Below are 16,107 nucleotides of genomic sequence, written 5' to 3'. Positions count from 1 at the left end.
ATATATATTATTTAAATAACACTCAAAAAATAATTTAGTTATAGTCATAGGTGAACGTAATGAGAGATATCAATTAAATTTATGCCAAGCAATTTTTGTTTTGGTTTAATAGAATACGGATGTGTCTTGAACAGAAAATATATCTTATCTTGTACAATTTTTTTTATTTATATTTAGGTTGTTAAAAGATATCTCAGTTAGCTATTGGCTTTGGCTTTTCAATATCAAGTATATTTGTTTCTTCCAAGATTGTATTAACATTATTGTAACTACTCAATTTAAAACTTATCACAAACAACCAAATATGCTACAAAAACCACAATGATGTAATTTATAGTCTAGCTTATGTATATGAAATTAATTGTTAAATGTATAGCTTCCCATCATATTCTAACTTTATTACCCTCATATTTATATATTTTACATTGGCAAGATAGAAATAACAGTCACCTAAATGATTACTTTGTTTTTTCTAAACAATAGGATCTCCATGCTTAAGTTTAACATTTGTGTCTTGAAAACCATAATCTCATAGTCTAAACAAAGGTTTCACACAATTTGGGAGAAACCCAAAGCTTATCTTGATCTCCAAGAGGTGCTTTGATGTAATTTAGTGGGATACTGAATTAAAATCCAATCATATAATCCATGACTATAGCTACACTACTCATAAGAAGGAAAGCTTTTCTTAATATTTATGAAAATTCCATGACAGATTTTTTTTGTGTGCGTTGTTGATCAGTGTTATTTTTGTATGATATTAGAGTCCTGAATAATGATCACTAAAATAATACAAAATGGAACAAAATCCTTGGAGATGCATATTTTATAAATAATTTTTTTGTTAATTATACATAGCATATAATATTTTCTTTAGTATAAGCCATGATCTTTCTCATCACTATGTATTGTGAATTAATTACATGGTTCTAAAGAAAAGTGTCGTTTTTAATCATGTTTAACCATAAAAATGGAAATGTATCGACTTCAGTACAAGATATAGAATCAATAAAAACACTAAATAATCATAACACTTTTACATAAATTTTATTAATCCTACTTTTAACTTATCAATTGTGTAACAGTTAAAAAATGATTGAACAATAGTCCCAAGCTACTCTAATCCCAGATATTTCAGGTATGTCTTAAGGGCAAATTCGGAGTTTTATAAGATAATTTTTTTTCTTCAAATATATTTTAGAGGAATTCTTAATTTGTCTAGTTTTTTTCCGTAAAAATTTATTAACTCGCAACATCCCAACTGGTGTATTTAATATCATTGACTATTTATTACTTGAAAGGGAGGATGATCACATTCAGAAGTAGAATATACAAGATCTTGAAATAAAAAAGTTATAAGTCTATAATTTGGTTAAGGAATACTATATTTATTGTCATATACTATGCTATATTACTCATTAAATAAATTTTAATGTTTGCTTAAAAAAATGATGACTTATTATATTATGATCCATTAGTTACTAAGAATATTAATCTCAATTTTACTGTTAATACTTGACACGTTTGGTTACATTCTACAAAATTAAACCTTATGTACTATTGAAAATAAGGAAGAAATAAGGATTGTTAGTTCAAATTTTCCCAAAGTTGGGTGTGTCATTATAAAATGAAATAATTTAAAGAGGAGAAGGTATGTAATGAAAAAATATGGAAGGTGACTCGTTTGCGCCCTGACAAGAACCCACCAAGTTATATTCAGGAATTAATCCATTTAGTTCTTTGGAACGGATTTTAGTCCAATTTGGACGCTTCCTTAAGATTGTTAGGACGGGACATATCAATTTGGGATCAAAACCATTTCGGTCATGGTGTTAGCCAATCCTTCCCAACTATAGGATAATTATTTAATTATGATTAGGAACTATTCTAGAATTGTTGGGAATTATTCTAATCCTAACAAGCTCGAATTCATACAACAATTGTTACAAACACCGTTAAAGAGAAAGAATGAGAAAAAATGCAACTTAAACGAAAGTGGGATAAATTTATTAAGTTTCGCGTGTTCACGTGCAAATAGTAAAACAAAAATCAATCCATTATGGGATTTAATGAGTGAAATAGGGTCTTAAGAATTGATAATCAAATACAATATTTAGTTTTCATGTATTCATAATGTCAAATAGAACTAGGTTCCACACTATCTGACTGATAAAGTATTCATATCAAAAACCAGGAGAATCATTTTTTAAATGAAGTTCACCCCCCCCCCCCTGTATATGTGAACTTACGTGATCATTTTATTTACACTCCCCCTCCATCTCTTACATACGTGGTTGGTTTTAGGCCTGATAAGTTCCCATTTGATATGGGAATGTCGTCTTACTTATGTTTGAATTTAACATAAAGAGTAATAATCAAATAATTGAGTATTATTTCTATTTAATGAAGATTTACACATATAAAGGAACATCTTCTTCGTTATCAAGTCAGTAGTGAAGAAGTTGAAAATGGTTTGCAACACGTTAACGTAGGAGAAAAAGTGGTGCATCGATGAGAGAGAAGTAGTGTCTTTTTTTTTACTTTTTTTAATAATAATATAGGTTGGAGAATTAATTTATTGGCAATAATAATTAAAGAGTAAGTTGATAATATTCAACTTCTCCTAATCATTTTAGAACAAGATTACAAAGACTTAAAACAATAGAAATACAAATATACCTGTTCCCCCTCATCAAATATATATTTATAAAACACTAATAGAAGTGTACGATGCTTCGGTTGAAGTAACGGAGTAATTTATTTATACTTAAGCATAGAAGCGATGATTCACGAGATCAGAAGTCACCTTCTCAGACCTTGAAGCTGAAGAGCGGAGCAAAAGGTGTGTGGGTAGGATATCCAGATGGAAAAATAGGAATTCCTAGAGTTGGAAAGATGGGTGGATGCTTTTTCATTCTTCGTAGGAAAGATGCATCTCTATCACTATGAATTAAAAGTATTTCAATGCTGTTCCAACTCTTCTATTTCTCACCTCCCTCCTTTTGCTGAGGAAATGGAATTTAAATTCATAACCACACGAATACAAAGATCTTGTGAACCAAAAATAAGTCCTCCCTATCTAGGCCTGTCTTAATATGTAATAAATCAATTAAATGTGCGATAATTTTTCGCCCCTTCAATAAATTCCATTCCCACACTTCAAAATAATTGGATATCAAAAGCTTTTAATCCAGTATATTTGTCTCCCGATGGATTAAGCATTCAGTTAGTGATTGTTATTATTAGGTATGTCTAAGTTTTATTGATCTTCGAAAGGATGTACTTGCATTATTATGCCATTCTCATGATATAAGTTTAAAATGGTGTCAAAATGGCAATATCATCGCTTATCACAGTAATTTATGGGGCAATTAATCGTACAGAAAAATGTGTAATCGTGACAGGCCTATCCTATATACTCCCAGGTTCATCTCACAGATCTACTTTATTACTTGAATAACAAACAGAATGGATCTTCTAATTCTCTACTGCAAGTTGCTCACTACTTTAGGATTAGCCGGTAAAGTCTTATTTTGCAAGTCTTCAGATTAATAGAAAAAAAATTTAATTTCTTCATCTAAAGAACAAATAGGATTGATGAAACTAATACTAAAAATTAGTATATACCATTGAGCAACATATTTGTATTTACCTAATCTATAATTATAATCTAAAAATTTTAATTAATATATTAATAGATGAAGAACACTTCGAACTTTGTAAATTAATTTTTTAATCAATTAATATAGTTCAAAAATAATTTTGAAATGTAGTATATTATTCAAATCAATTTTAATCCAAGAAATAATCTTAGAACTAATTTTTGTGTCTGAAATTGGATATATTGATGTGAAACTGGAATTTGGTTTCGAATACAGATATCTGTAGAACTAGCATTAGTTGCACTTTGTGAAGCATTTGTTATCAGTTTAACAGATCTTTCTACTGATTTTGTGTAACAAGAAGGAACAATGATTTCTAGTTTTTTATCTTTTGCTATGATTTGAAAGTCCGCATAATAAATATTTCAAAGAACCAGTAACTCAACATTCGTGCCAAACAAAAAATATGGGTGACATTTCTTTCAGAAAAGTTTAGTTCTGGTTGTATAAATATTCTTAGCTTTTATTGTTATTCACGATACTAACTCCCGAATGGGTTCCTGTTCATCAAACAATATACTGGTAGAAAGATTTTCTGTGTGGGCTAATTAAGGTCTTCTTTCGATAACACTTTCGAGTCCACAACACCCTCATATTTTCTGACAAAAATTTAGAGCAATCAATTATTTGAAACACATGCTTAGGTCCATCCTTTAAAAAACTTCTATGGATGTTTGTATACATATCTGTTTATATCAATTCCCAGAGTTAAATTTTCGAAAGACACTAAGCCAACACCATCATCAGATCGCGTCAATGTACCATATATATCGAAAAAGTCCAGTTATAATAATTTGGACAATTACTGAAATTAAATCCGATTTTTTAGTGAAATATTCCTTTTTTGTTTATATCGTTTACTCTTCATTTTGCTTCTGACGTCGTTTATGTAACTTAGCCGTATCTGATTGATCGACAACGTCTATAACCATTTTTTAATCATTTCTTTGATATAAAACATAAACTGTTCGCATGGATGAAGACTTTCATAGGTTTTATTCACAATCAATATTCAAATTAAATACACTTACAAACAGCAACGTCGAAAAACATCTCTGATGCTTTTATACAACTTTTTTGTTTGTTTTGAAACCTGTAATTATGTTGGTTTTTTGGGATATCTTTTTAAATTAAAATATTTTTCAAAAGAGGCTTTCAGCTATTGAATACATTGTCTAGTTAAAGTTAGAATCGCACTTTAGTTTCTAATATTGTTAATATTTTCAAAAACAATTGCATAAATTGTTTAATTAGATCCTTTCCATTATACTTTAATTACAAGTCGATATTGAACAATAATTTAATGTCGTCACTCATATTTTGGTAGCTGCCCATTATCAACTTCTTTGTATGGTCCCATTATAACACAAGCTGTTTCGAAGTTTCTAGTAACGTGTTGTTGTTTTATTAATATCAATTCGTCGTGTCTCTTAAATACCATTTTTGTTGGGTTAACGAACATAAATTAATTAACCACCAAAATAACTAATTCTTAAATTCTAAGTTTTTGTCTTGGATTATAAGCTTATGGTCCAAACGTAAGGAGTTCATCCTTTTTCCAGGCCAGTATAAACAATTGCCAAGGTAATAATTTACCAATCTTACTCGTAGGAGACCTTAACGTTCACCTACATAGTCTCACCTATTTATATAAAAATTGAAAAATATCTGGATAAACTTAGAATCGAAGTCGCTCATGGACAAGGCGCTCGGGAGAAATTATTCTCTTGAACTCAATGTGTGTAGTTTCACGCATTGATCATTCCTACATAAATAAATATACTTAACTTATGTGGACTTAAAACAATATTCCAATGTTAGACAGAGTAAATGTAATACTTAAATGTTGCCTTGTATTTAAGCAATGCAACTCCATCCAGCAAATTATAGGGGGAAAAAAAAGTATATATCTCGACAAACTTAATTTTAAATTAAATTTGTTTGACTTAACATCCTCTTTTGGCCCTAGTGTTTGTATCTTATTGAGAAGAAACCGAGCAACGTCAAGAATGGCTTTGGTACTTGTGTCGCAAATTTTATAATAACACAATAAATTCCTTCTATTATACTGAATCACTGACTGATTACTAGATGATAGTGCAAGTTTTATATTCTAAGCTTCTATAAGGCCCTTTGTGGTTAATAAATGAATGAGTAAAATGAAAATTAACATACTAGATAGGTTCAATTCGTCATTTTCTGTGGAAAGGTTACGTTTTTTCCTTTAACATACAAAACGTAGTAGTGACAGAGGAGGTATTAATAAAAAAATTTAACTAAAATTGGTACACGGTAGAACGCTAAACCTAAAATTAAATTAAGTTAATTATCCAAATTTGATCAAAAGTTATGGTCGATTATGATCAGTAACACCGAGAGATGTGAAAAAAAGTTGAAATCCAGCGATAGTAAAAAAATGAAATATTTATATATATTATGTTAACCCGCAACTTATTAATAACATTCCTTCCTATTTTAAAAATTCTATTTTACTAGTGGGGAAGAATTACTTATTATAACTTTAGTGATCTCTGTCAGCAGATATATTGTTTCTCAGTTACCTTATTTATTTATTACATCCTCTCAAGTGTAGTTTTTACAAACTCTGGAGTTTCGACCTTTTTTATATCTTTAATAACTAAAGATGATAATATTGTAGAGAAAAACGCGTGCAAGGAGAAGGGGGGGAAAAAATACATATGGTATCATTGTTTAAAATACTGATGTGATTATCATTTGCCTGCTTTATTATGATTTTTGAGGGTATAACGAAAGTATTTATTAGCAAAATGTTTAATGAAGATATACTACGTATAATTGACTTAGACATTTTTTATCTGTTACAGTAGATTTGCAAACATCACACTCCATGAAATTGTAATTCATTATGAACCTTCTTCTCAGAATAATAGCTAATGAAACGACAAAGTAGAGTATTTCGAAATATATTAGAAGTTCCAAGTTTAAAAAAGAAGGCTTTAATTAAATATAATCTACATAATAAAAAATATACCCTCATACATTTATGTTAAATATACAAAATTAAACAATTGGAATCATATAACTAATAACAATAAATTATATATACAGAATATTGAAATTATAGATTGATCCAAATATTATTTTCTTGTGAGGGTATATTATATGCAATAAGAATCTTTGTGAGATTAGAGTTAAAGTATGACTCATATGTATTCATTATTAACTTGATTTTTGAGATGAACATCTATGCTCTTGATATGAGATGAGGATAATGAGTGGCGTTTAATTCTAGATAGGAGATTAAATGCACATTTATTTCGACAAATCCGACAAACCATCTGTTTCTCATCCGGTAAGTAATTCCCAAATTCCTGGGCCTCCATTTTCAGAAATCCAGACAGAAGGCGAAGTTATTTTAGGCATTTTATTCAGTTCTCTATCGACTATCACCATCTACTATTATATTAATATTGAATAATAAAGGCGGGAATGATAACGTTCTTCATTGATAGAAGAAGATGTATATGATTTAATCAATGATGCCATAAGTATTTCTTCTCTTCTCCTAGCACGCTTTTCTATTCTTACCAAAATTATCACCCTTACTAATAACAAACTATATGAGCCGTCTAAATGAAAGACATTTAAAAGCCAATTGAGGATGTTAAAAACAATATGTAAACATTGCACAATTGTATGTTTGCTACCATTTTATGTGTTAAATACACATGTAAGAGATATTGTGTTTGTCTTCAATATATAGAAACAAGTTAAAGGTTAACAAATAAAGATATTTTGTCTACAACAATGAACGTCAGCTATTGTATAGGGTTAAAACAAAAATACAGTAATACATAGAAATTAAAATGTCACAACATACTATTTTTTTATATTTTTTCTCAAGATACGAGCTTGTTTAGGGTTGGTGACGGAATACAAAAGCTACTTCAAGTTTAGTTTAATTAGATTTTTATTTTTGAATACATTCCTTTGACTTACGAACTTAAGCCTAGGAACGAATTTAACTTGTAAAAAGTATTGATTTATATTATTTTATCTCTATGTATAAAGTCGTAGTATAATTTTAACTTCAGTTAAAGTAAAGAAGGTTATTACTTTACTTTTATTACACCGAGTTGAAAATCATGTTTCTATTTGGAATTTCCAATGGCCCAAGTCTTTAAAAAAAATTTAAATTCGATATTCAATTCTAATAATACTTGACAAGTTCATCACGAATTTTATTTTTTTATTTGTATCAAATTCATAAATTCTTTTGATTTTTTAAGTATTTTTTACTCTTTATTTAAGTTTGAATCAACTTTTGAATATGAAAAAAACAAACAATTAATCTACATTAAAGATTATTTATTTTTTACAAAATTTTATGTTAATTTCAAATATTTGTAATGTTTTATATACAATTATCCAATAATGAGAAAATGTAATTTAAATAAACTAAAAGTTAAGGCTTTTATTTGAAAATGAAGACCACCTCTGGTTTTCAGACCTTTTTTAAACTTTTTAATTTTGAGACCTAAAGCTTAATTTGAAGTTTGAACAAAACTAGTTAAATTTAATAAATATTAATTGATTTTAAAAGGTCTAGTTCAGATGTTATATTTATTTATTCTCAATAATATCGAGGAAATAATCAATAAAGCTTTATAAAATAACATCTAAAAACTTTTTTTGTAACTATTTATAGTTGAATGTATTTAATTCCATTTTTACTTGTTGTAATTCATTAATAAAAAATTTTGAAAATTCCTACACTTAACCTTGATAAGAAATAAATTTGATATTGCGGCTGAAATAGTTCATTTAGAGCCAAATACTATTTTGGAAATGAAGTACTAATTTTTCTTTCTTCAAAGAAATTCTTCTGACATAAAAATAAATCGAAAAACTGAGGTGTAATACTTTTTCAATCCAAACCTAATAAAATATATTTTTAAATTGAATTTTGTAAGATGAGGTGATAACGTCGCATATGAAATGTTAAAACGTATTTGAGATCAATATAACATTTTCCAAAGAAGTAACTAACTTTAATGTGGGTGATTGATTTATTTTTCATAAGTTGTCTAAACCTTATAAAGAGGTTAATACTTCAACATTCAAATTGATAATTATCCATAACCAGATTTGATACGGAAGAAGTGATGTAAATTTTTTGATTATAGTGTCCAGAACTACTGCAATTGAATATAGAAAACCTAAGATTCTTTTTATGGTTGACATGTGGTATTTCTATTATATAGGCTTGTAAACATTCTACTATTTTGACCTTCTGTTAAACATTCTACTCGTATTTTATTTTTTGTTCATCGTTCAGCCATTATTTCGGTTCCATTCAGCATTCCAATCATAAGATAGGACCATTTACACTGTACAACAGAAAATCATGGCTTTCACTTTGATAGTGTCAGGGAGTCCTCATTAGAAAACTAACTGTCAAGAGTATTTAACACTATCATCCAGTGATTATCAGCGTAGCTCCAATATGAGCTACAGCTGACTTAAATCGTTTCGTACATTGTGGAGATGGTGGCCAAAAGTCAAAGTATAACCGATTTGATCTGCACCGAATACAGAAACAAGAAAAACTGGACCTTGGACTAGTCGAGAAACTCAAGACCGTTACTTCGCCTTCGCAGCTGATGAGGTTCCGCCAGTCAACTAGACTAAGTTCCCAGCCTTTGCTATAATGCAGAGAATCGTGGCATGAGACGGGAAGAAGATGTCCCTTATTATTTTGTGAAAGGCCTGAAAATCGGAGCCAAGGAGTAGCAGGACGTCCACAAGGAAATTGACTTGCCCTGGGTGAAGTCCAACTATCCAGGGAAATGATGTGTCCCAGCAGGACTAAACCATGGGGGCACAAGACCAGAACCATACAGCGATGGCTCGAGGAGAATTTTTCCGAATTCTGGAAACACGGTTTGGGACTCTCGCATCCCCCCTCCTCCTTGTGGCATTGCCACATAATAGGTCTCACAAGCGTTTGTCTTTACTATATCATCCCTTTAAATGATATTTAAAAAAGGAATAAAAAAATAGAAACTTGGATTTTTTTACAAGTATTTTTGGAACGGAACGCTAAAATCTCATTTTTAGCGTTCAATGTTAAAAAAATTCGTTCTGTTCACAAGCTTCATATTATATTTGCCTTCATTAAGAATCGTTGATCTAGGTGAAATATTTATATAAAAATTATTTTATAAATTCTCAGATTTTTGATTGACCGTGTATTTTTTCTCATTTACCTTTTTACAATGCTTTTAATATGATACAAAAATATTGTGTTTGTATATTTACTTCTAGATAATATTTATACTATATATTACTAACTTTAATACGACAATTACCTAAAATTCTATATTTTTTATTTCTTTCTTTTTTACAGTGCAATATATTTAAGGTGTCATTCCACATACCTCTTCATAGATATTTTTCGATGTTTGTCCGACAAGTAATTTTTTTTCGATGATCTTTCATTTACATTAAATTTAACTTACATTTAAATAAAATAAAAAAACATTTTAGGGAGTTATTTGCCATGGCTTCTCCTTAAAAGAACTTCTACCAGAACCCGAAATCTTATCTTTAGTGATGGCTCATCCCTTAAGAGTACAAACAGCTTTTTATGAAATAATGTGTGGTATATGGGTAAGGAATGGTCTTCAAATCAAGGGTCAAGCTATGACGTATCTACAGTGTCATTTTTGCAAATCTATGGTGGATGCCGATATATTTCTTCTTCAGGTCTGTGCTACTCAATTACCTCCTTTGCATTTTCTGTCTACAGTTCTTGAACGATTTCAAATGGATGACTGGTTGACTTTTTCGTCTGCAAATAAAAACAATCGTGTTAGAATAGATAGGGAACAAGTCATTCCAATGATCGAATCATGTTTAACATTCATCGTGTCGCTTTTAGTGTTAAGATCTAATTTGGGGCTCTCAGAAACGGATCTAGCTCGGCTGGAAATGGTCACACTACTTTGCATGGGAGACAAACAACATTCAAAGCTTTTTGATTCAATTCCAGAAAAATCAGCCAATCCCATTCACATTGAATTGTTTGATAAGTATGTATATTATTTATTGTTCAAATTTGAAATATTAAAATTACTGCCTATGCTTTGCAGAGTTTTGTTGGAAGTAGGTCAATATCGCGAGCCACAATTTGAAGCTGGAGGAAATATGCAACAAGGAATATATCTACCAAAACCAAATGTTTGGGATAATTTATATGATCCCATTTACGTTCTTCTTCGAGCAGTACATCGCAGAGATTTTCAAACGTCCATTGATAGGTTTAATGAATAGTAAGTAATATTATATGGCACAATTACTATAATTTAAGCTAATTATAAATAATTTATTTACTAAAAGTCGATGAAAATTCATTGTAAAATAATAAATTGATTTAACAATTTCCAAATTTTATACTTGGAATGTTTTTTTTGGGCAATGCAGCTGTACCAACATCAGCTGCCCCTAATTTTGATAGTGCTACTAGGTAAATAGAGCACAAATGCAAAATTTAAGATAATTTGGTTAACGTTAACCTCTTGAATAATTACAATTTCTAAACGCGTATGAAGCAAAACTTTTTTTATACGTTGTTTTAAAAAACATGGATCATAGTAAAATATTTCTATGATTAAGTAAATATTATCTTGAATTATAATTTTTTTTGTAACTCTACTTCCTTTGATTGTAGCTAGTAATAGGTGATCACACCTACACTGTTTATTGAATAAAGAAGAAATTATTATACTTCGATTGAGGAAAGAAGAAGTAAAAAAACAATATTGTTCCCTTTTTTTGTTATTTTCTTTTTTACTAATTATCATGTTCATAAAATAGTTATAACTAAATTAGTAACTACTTAGTACTTATAAATAGATCAAAGAGATTCATTTGATTCTTGAATAAAATGACAATGGAATTTTAAACGCATATAATAATCACGCATGCAGCTTAACTTATTTTCTCCTCATGAAGGCTGGGGTAGAAAATGAGGTTGACTCAACATTTTTCTTTTTTTTAACAATCAATATTCTCATGTAGGATATCTGAGTATTCCAAGTGTCAAAAATATGCTCAGGAAAAATTATTATCTGAGACATAGATTTCAAGTCGTTTCTAGGTAGATTAAGTATAAATTTTAAAATATGTTCACTTTAAGATGGTTTAAATGGAGCTAAGAAATAACCACTTATACGTAAGGGGTGTAATAGCGACTATATATAGTTTTGTTGCATGAAAAAAATTAAACATGTTTCCTCCAAGAGAAATAAGATAGAATAATAACAACTTTAAAAAAACAACAATAATATAACAGGGCATCCTGTAGCCAACTGGCATAATTTAGGAGGGTTTCTTTTCCATATCACTTGCAGAAATTATTTTATTTCCATTTCCTCTCAATCTTTTGAATATTTATTCTTTAGGCTGTTTAGCTGGATCAGGCTGATTCAAATTTTAAAATGTATATTATAAATGCAATTTAATGAGTTATTTATTTATTTTGTTTCAAAATTCGTTAATAGGCGTTTTTGAACAATCTTACTGCTAACATTCTATCATATTTATATATTAAGATTAATAAAGAATGACACTAATTATAATAAGTATCCTGAAAGATCATTGCTCTAAATAAAGGCATGGAAGGGATGACGATATGGATATTTAGTATTACAATATTTAATTGCCATCCTATCTAAATATTGAAATCATATTAGCCTCTTAGTTAAAAAAAAATGTAATTTCCAGCAATCGTATTCATTGTTATTTAGGACGTCCAAGAACAATTCCTTCCTCATCATAAAGACAAAAAAAAAAAAAAAAAAAAAAAAAGACAACCCAAACTATTTAAATGTATAATTGTCATCGAAAGTTCCGAAGTTTGATTAAGAGTTAAATTAAAATGATGCGGAATTTATAAATAAAGTTAATTTTATAGCTTGTAGTCTTCCTTATTATGAGATAAAATAAATAAAAATATTTTCATTTGTATAAAATATAATGCGTATATAACAGTTAGTTCAATTTTTTGAATGTATTAATTCTAAAACTTATTTCAACATTTTTCAATCTGGTGTATTGTTCTGACTGCTGGGCAAGATAGGCAGTTTTTGACAAAATACGCAAACACTCATAGTCTATGACGTCACTATAGCTAGAATTTTCAATTTAATGTAATGTACCGACTGCTGGTCAAGAAAAACACAGTTTGACAAAACCAGCAACAACTTAACTACTATGATGTCAATATTAAAAGCGTGGTGGACCAGCTCTGCTTATGAATACATTAGTTTAAAGGAGCACTCACTAATAAAAACAAACAAAATTCATTTTAACATAGCTTATATTTTATTCAAGTCTTAACATGACGGTGGCCTTGTTTTATTTTTTTTTATTGGTATTCTGAAGAAGGAATTTTCTTTTTCATAGCAGTGATCATTATTATATAATTTCGAGTAGTGAACCTCCTTTCCTAAATAGATTTAATTATATTAAAAACATAATTTAATTTTCATGTATGTTCTCTTAAAAGACGGAGAGTAGCATGAGGATATTTTGCCGATTTATATTTGTAAGTCCATGTTGGACTCAGAGTAGAATTTGGGGACTGACATTGGAGTAATCCTTGCCAATCTCCTTGTTCATTTCCTTCTCCCCCTCCTCCCTTGTTAAATATGAATTTAGCTGATTTTCAAAACATTCCTCAAATAATAGGGGTGACCATACTGATTTTTTTTTTTAACATGCGCATTATACACACGGTTTTCATCAGTAAATATGATATACATAAGATACCAACAATAAAAGCAAACAGAAACAGTGATCTTGTTATCAGCACACGCATGCAATATTTAATTAATACGACTATATCGTTATTTCTTAGATGAAAATATATTATAACAAAAACAAAAGACTTATTGCCACTATCTTTACATACAGTCTAGAGAAAACTAAATATTATGTTTATCGGAGCCCCCTGTTAATATACATGAGGAATTACTATATACAATGCACCCGGGGACTCGTATTCATATGTTCAGAGATTTATACAGACAGAAGGATAAACTTTGGTTTAGTAATATAGATGTAAAGCTGTCGACAATACGGGTGTAGGGAGCTCATGACGGCCTTGTATTGTAAAAGACAATTTACTAAGTAGGTAACTAATGACAGGAATTACTTCATACAAAACAAGAGTCAAAGAGAGTCCAATTAAAATCATGATTTTTTATATTTATTTTTCTTCATAAGAAATTCAACAAGTTATAACTTATGGACTGAAAGGAAAGAGCGGACCGACAAAAAATCAACGACAACAAGATCAATAAGTTTTTCATCAATGCATTCAGGGAGCACTAAAAATTATAATACGTATATACGTGGAGAATGGACAATTTTCAGTAATTTATGAACGAACATAAAGTTGTATGGTTGAAATAGAAAATTATATTGATAATTGTTATCATTTAAATTATCATTGTCACTCTTTTCTATCTCCAATAAAATATTTGAAGAATTGTTGGAATTCTTATAATTACTTTTTATCCACTTTATCTTCCTAAATTATAAGCATATGGTTGAAACAAAACATATAGTCGATATTATTCTCCCTAATCTTTGCTAAAATTATAATATTCAAACAAGTGATCGAATAAGTTTAAATCAACAAATATAGAATTAGCCACAACCCATGGATCCTAAAATAAATAATTGCAAATCTAACTTAATGAAAATATATATGCTAAATCAATACGTTTGAATCAGATTTTAATATAGAAAAATAAATTTTAAAGGACCATCTGGATATTGTCATATATGTATTAAATAATCACATTCTATAAAGAAAAAGTAATAGTCAAATTGATACAAAAAAGAAAAGGAAAAAAGAGTGGATACAATCTAAATCAATAATGCCGCGATTATCGAAAAAATAACGTAAAATTGTTATTTCCTTCCATTGTATAAGGTATCAGAGGGCTCCAATAAAAAAGGTAGTTTTTTTGTTTTTTTTCAATTAACTGTATGCAATGAAAGTGTTGCCATTATTTATGAGCTAGAAAGATATAATTATTATATAAAAACTATCTTCACTTTCTTGAGAAGAAATATTGGTCACTTTCTTTAAACCTTCTCGAAATTAATGATATGCAAATAACTATGTAAGTTACTACGTGTCAAGTAGTCATTCATGAATGATCTAAAATTCAGTGATATTCTCTGAAAAATCTTCATCCAAAACGATGTGAGCTCTTCATTATTTTCGTGAATTATCCCTTAGTCACAAAAGACTCATGTTCTGAGGACTCAACTCCTTTCATTTTACCATCTAAATGGGGAAATGAGCCGGTCGAAACTCATATAGGAACTTTTTCCAACGAAAAAGGAAGTCTTAGACGAAGGATACGAATAGGCAAATTACCTATTTCCTTAAATTATGACTTGTGATTTATCTAGCATTTTTGGAGAGCAGCTTAGCATTCCTGAGACTAACTGTAAGCGGCTAGAAGATTACATAAATAAACACAATTACAACTCTGTATATTTCTAATAATTACTACGATTTTGATTCTCAATTCGACTTTGTTTTATAAGGAGCTGCCCAAATAATTATAGATGAAAAAAATATGAGAATGAAAGAGTGTGAGACTTTTGTAGTTGCAACATGAAGAGTGTTTTTTTTTTCCAAAGCTATTATCAAAAAAAAATTATTGTTGAAAGTTTAAAGTGCTCAGTTGTGCTCGTAAAACGAAGAGTAAGACTGATGATTTGTTACAAAGTAATAAGTATTAGTCCTACGCTTAGTAGAATTGAGTATTGCCATCTTAGTAATTCCTACCTAAATCATTGGTAGATACGGAATGAGATTTGTGATAACTTTATTCATCTTTTAGTTTTTCGCAGCTAATTTAATGAAACGTCATTACAGCTAAGCGGGTCTCCTCCAAATATTGTGCAAATTGTCAGGGCGATTCCATTAATTTTCGTATTTTTTTAATTTCATACTGGCAGGACATATTATTTTTAACTGTACTCTAACTCCCCAACAAATGCTCAAAGTTACTCTCCACCTTTCATAAGCAAACTCACACATAATTACTTCCTACAAAACTTGTGAACAGTATATGAAATTTCAAGGCTTTCATTGGAACACAAGTTCTATGAACGGAATCCTATTTTTTTTTTTTTTTCAACACTGAACACTAAAAATGAGATTTTAGAGTTATGTTATACTATTTTTTGATGCATTTACTTTTAAAATTGAAATCAATTGCATTATAAGTATCCCTGCTCAATAATAATAATAAAATAGTGTCTTTCAAGGATACTTTCTCAACTTCTTTTAAAAATTTATAAAAATTAACTGTTGCCAAGAATTCAACACCTATTTCTATATTTTGAAAAGTATATGATCAATTCATAAAAA

General features: G+C 29.2%; 1 protein-coding gene across 5 annotated transcripts in view; it reads left to right on the top strand.

The window, feature by feature from the left end:
- The window catches only part of Ubr3 (Ubr3 ubiquitin ligase), a 66,328-nt gene that overhangs the window by 24,207 nt on the left and 26,014 nt on the right, over nucleotides 1-16,107 (top strand). For all 5 annotated transcript variants that reach the window (XR_005867094.2, XR_011782557.1, XM_040721990.2 and 2 more), the window contains 3 exons: nucleotides 10,054-10,119; nucleotides 10,194-10,738; nucleotides 10,799-10,978. Coding sequence is in view for 3 of the 5 variants with exons in the window: in XM_040721990.2 (XP_040577924.1) it covers nucleotides 10,054-10,119; nucleotides 10,194-10,738; nucleotides 10,799-10,978 (791 nt within the window). In the remaining 2 variants the exon portion in view is untranslated. The remainder of the gene's footprint in view (nucleotides 1-10,053; nucleotides 10,120-10,193; nucleotides 10,739-10,798; nucleotides 10,979-16,107) is intronic.

The sequence above is a fragment of the Lepeophtheirus salmonis genome, chromosome 12, assembly GCF_016086655.4.
Source record: "Lepeophtheirus salmonis chromosome 12, UVic_Lsal_1.4, whole genome shotgun sequence".
Taxonomy (NCBI): domain Eukaryota; kingdom Metazoa; phylum Arthropoda; class Copepoda; order Siphonostomatoida; family Caligidae; genus Lepeophtheirus; species Lepeophtheirus salmonis.
This window is presented reverse-complemented; position numbering and strand designations above follow the sequence as displayed.